This window comes from Mizuhopecten yessoensis, unplaced genomic scaffold, assembly GCF_002113885.1.
Source record: "Mizuhopecten yessoensis strain PY_sf001 unplaced genomic scaffold, ASM211388v2 scaffold4989, whole genome shotgun sequence".
In the NCBI taxonomy this organism is placed as follows: domain Eukaryota; kingdom Metazoa; phylum Mollusca; class Bivalvia; order Pectinida; family Pectinidae; genus Mizuhopecten; species Mizuhopecten yessoensis.
Genome location: NW_018405822.1, coordinates 30,331 through 32,722, shown reverse-complemented (window position 1 = coordinate 32,722; position 2,392 = coordinate 30,331). Strand labels below are relative to the sequence as shown.

General features: G+C 35.1%; 1 protein-coding gene across 1 annotated transcript in view; it reads left to right on the top strand.

Annotated features, from left to right (window-relative positions):
* The window catches only part of LOC110450095 (CCR4-NOT transcription complex subunit 11-like), a 35,072-nt gene that overhangs the window by 28,586 nt on the left and 4,094 nt on the right, over positions 1-2,392 (top strand). The window contains 3 exon segments of the mRNA XM_021497349.1: positions 450-656; positions 984-1,063; positions 1,228-1,297. Coding sequence (XP_021353024.1) covers positions 450-656; positions 984-1,063; positions 1,228-1,297 — 357 coding nt within the window.

Here is a 2,392-nt window from a genome sequence, read left to right as displayed (position 1 = left end):
AAACCAAGCTTATAACAGGCAGACAAAGGGCTGTTCACCTATCAGAACCAAACCAAGCTTATAACAGGCAGACAAAGGGCTGTTGACCTAACAGAACCAAACCAAGCTTATAACAGGCAGACAAAGGGCTGTTCACCTATCAGAACTAAACCAAGCTTCAGCATCACCTCCATAAACTTAAGTGTAGCATAACACCTTATCACACACTATTCCAAGAACAGCCCTCCTAACCTATTTTCATTTGAGATCAGTCAGCTGTCTCAGCCAGCTATCGGTCAATGAGTTGCTGCTCGGACCAAACCATCTGGTTAATTGCTACTTATCTATTTCAAAGGTCATATAAAGCTAGTCATTCCTATACTCTGTATACTGAAATCTCCAATATACTGTTTTAGCTGTAGTGATTCTATTGAATTAATCCTAATTGACCATTTCTATGTTGCTGATAGCTGTGTTGGCTGAGCCCAGTTGAGGGAGACTACAATATCGCATGGGATACTACAATGTGTGTGAGCAGTTCTGCGGGCTTTGAGGTGAAGAGGCTGATGTCAAAGGCTTTTAAAGGTCCCCTAATCCTGACACAACAGCAACAGCTCCTAGGGGAACTGGAAAAGGACCCTAAACTTGTCTATCATATAGGTCTAACACCAGCTAAGGTAGGCTATACTAAATATTGTCTCTGATAAGATAGACTTGATATAAATTGACCCCATCATGGGTAGGCTACCACATTCTCACTGGAGCTACTGTAGACTGCTGCATAGGTGTTCGCAGTGTCAATGTTTTGGGCACTTTAGTGATATATTCTTATACCTTTAATCCCTCACACATAGAACAAATCTTCAATCTCAATTCAATGTTAGAGTATTTAAAAGCTTTGTTATTTTCAAAGGTCCTGTGTGACTAGTATCTGTAAATGTATTCTTAAATTACAGGTAGAGCTAGTATACCAATTCTCACTTTATAATCCTGTTGTTTTACAGCTGCCTGACTTGGTGGAGAAGAATCCTCTGGTAGCAATAGAAGTGTTACTGAGACTGATGCAGTCAAATCAGATTACTGAGTAAGTAATTTGATGAGATTTAATCGTCTGATACAACACTAATGTTTGATACAGAAAACTTTGTTTATGTTTACACATTCTTAGTTTGCTAATCAATAAAAAAAAAAGGTCCAAATTTAATTCCTTTTTGATTGGGATGTTGTGTGTTTGTTATCTTTCTACAGGTATTTTTCCGTTTTGGTGAATATGGAGATGTCCCTACACTCTATGGAGGTCGTCAACCGCCTCACTACGGTAAGTGATGTAATCAATGGAATTCAAATCAGAATAAACATTATAAGCTGTTGTTGAAGTGAAGGAAAGTTATCTGAACAGAATCTGGATAATTATGTTACTACTTCATGTTGCTGGAGGAGAGCCATTTGTTTTGATATTTTAGGCAGTAAAACTACCTTCTGAGTTTATCATCTGTTTTGATATTTTAGGCAGTAGAACTACCTTACAAGTTAATCATCTGTTTTGATATTTTAGGCAGTAGTGCACCTTCCAAGTTTATCATTTGTTTTGATATTTTAGGCAGTAAAACTATCTTCCATGTTTATCATCTGTTTAGATATTTTAGGCAGTAAAACTACCTTCCAAGTTTATTATTTGTTTTGATATTTTAGGCAGTAGAACTACCTTCTGTGTTTATCATCTGTTTAGATATTTTAGGCAGTAAAACTACCTTCCAAGTTTATTATTTGTTTTGATATTTTAGGCAGTAGAACTACCTTCCAAGTTAATCATCTGTTTTGATATTTTAGGCAGTATAACTACCTTCCATGTTTATCATCTGTTTTGATATTTTAGGCAGTAAAACTATCTTCCAAGTTTATCATCTGTTTTGATATTTTAGGCAGTAGAACTACCTTCCATGTTTATCATCTGTTTTGATATTTTAGGCAGTATAACTACCTTCCATGTTTATCATCTGTTTTGATATTTTAGGCAGTAAAACTATCTTCCAAGTTTATCATCTGTTTTGATATTTTAGGCAGTAGAACTACCTTCCATGTTTATCATCTGTTTTGATATTTTAGGCAGTAAAACTACCTTCCAAGTTAATCATCTGTTTTGATATTTTAGGCAGTAGAACTACCTTACAAGTTTATCATTTGTTTTGATATTTTAGGAAGTAGAACTACCTTCCAAGTTTATCATCTGTTTTGATATTTTAGGCAGTAGAACTACCTTACAAGTTAATCATCTGTTTTGATATTTTAGGCAGTAGTACTACCTTACAAGTTAATCATCTGTTTTGATATTTTAGGCAGTAGTACTACCTTCCAAGTTAATCATCTGTTTTTGTTATTTTAGGCAGTAGTACTACCTTCCATGTTTATCATT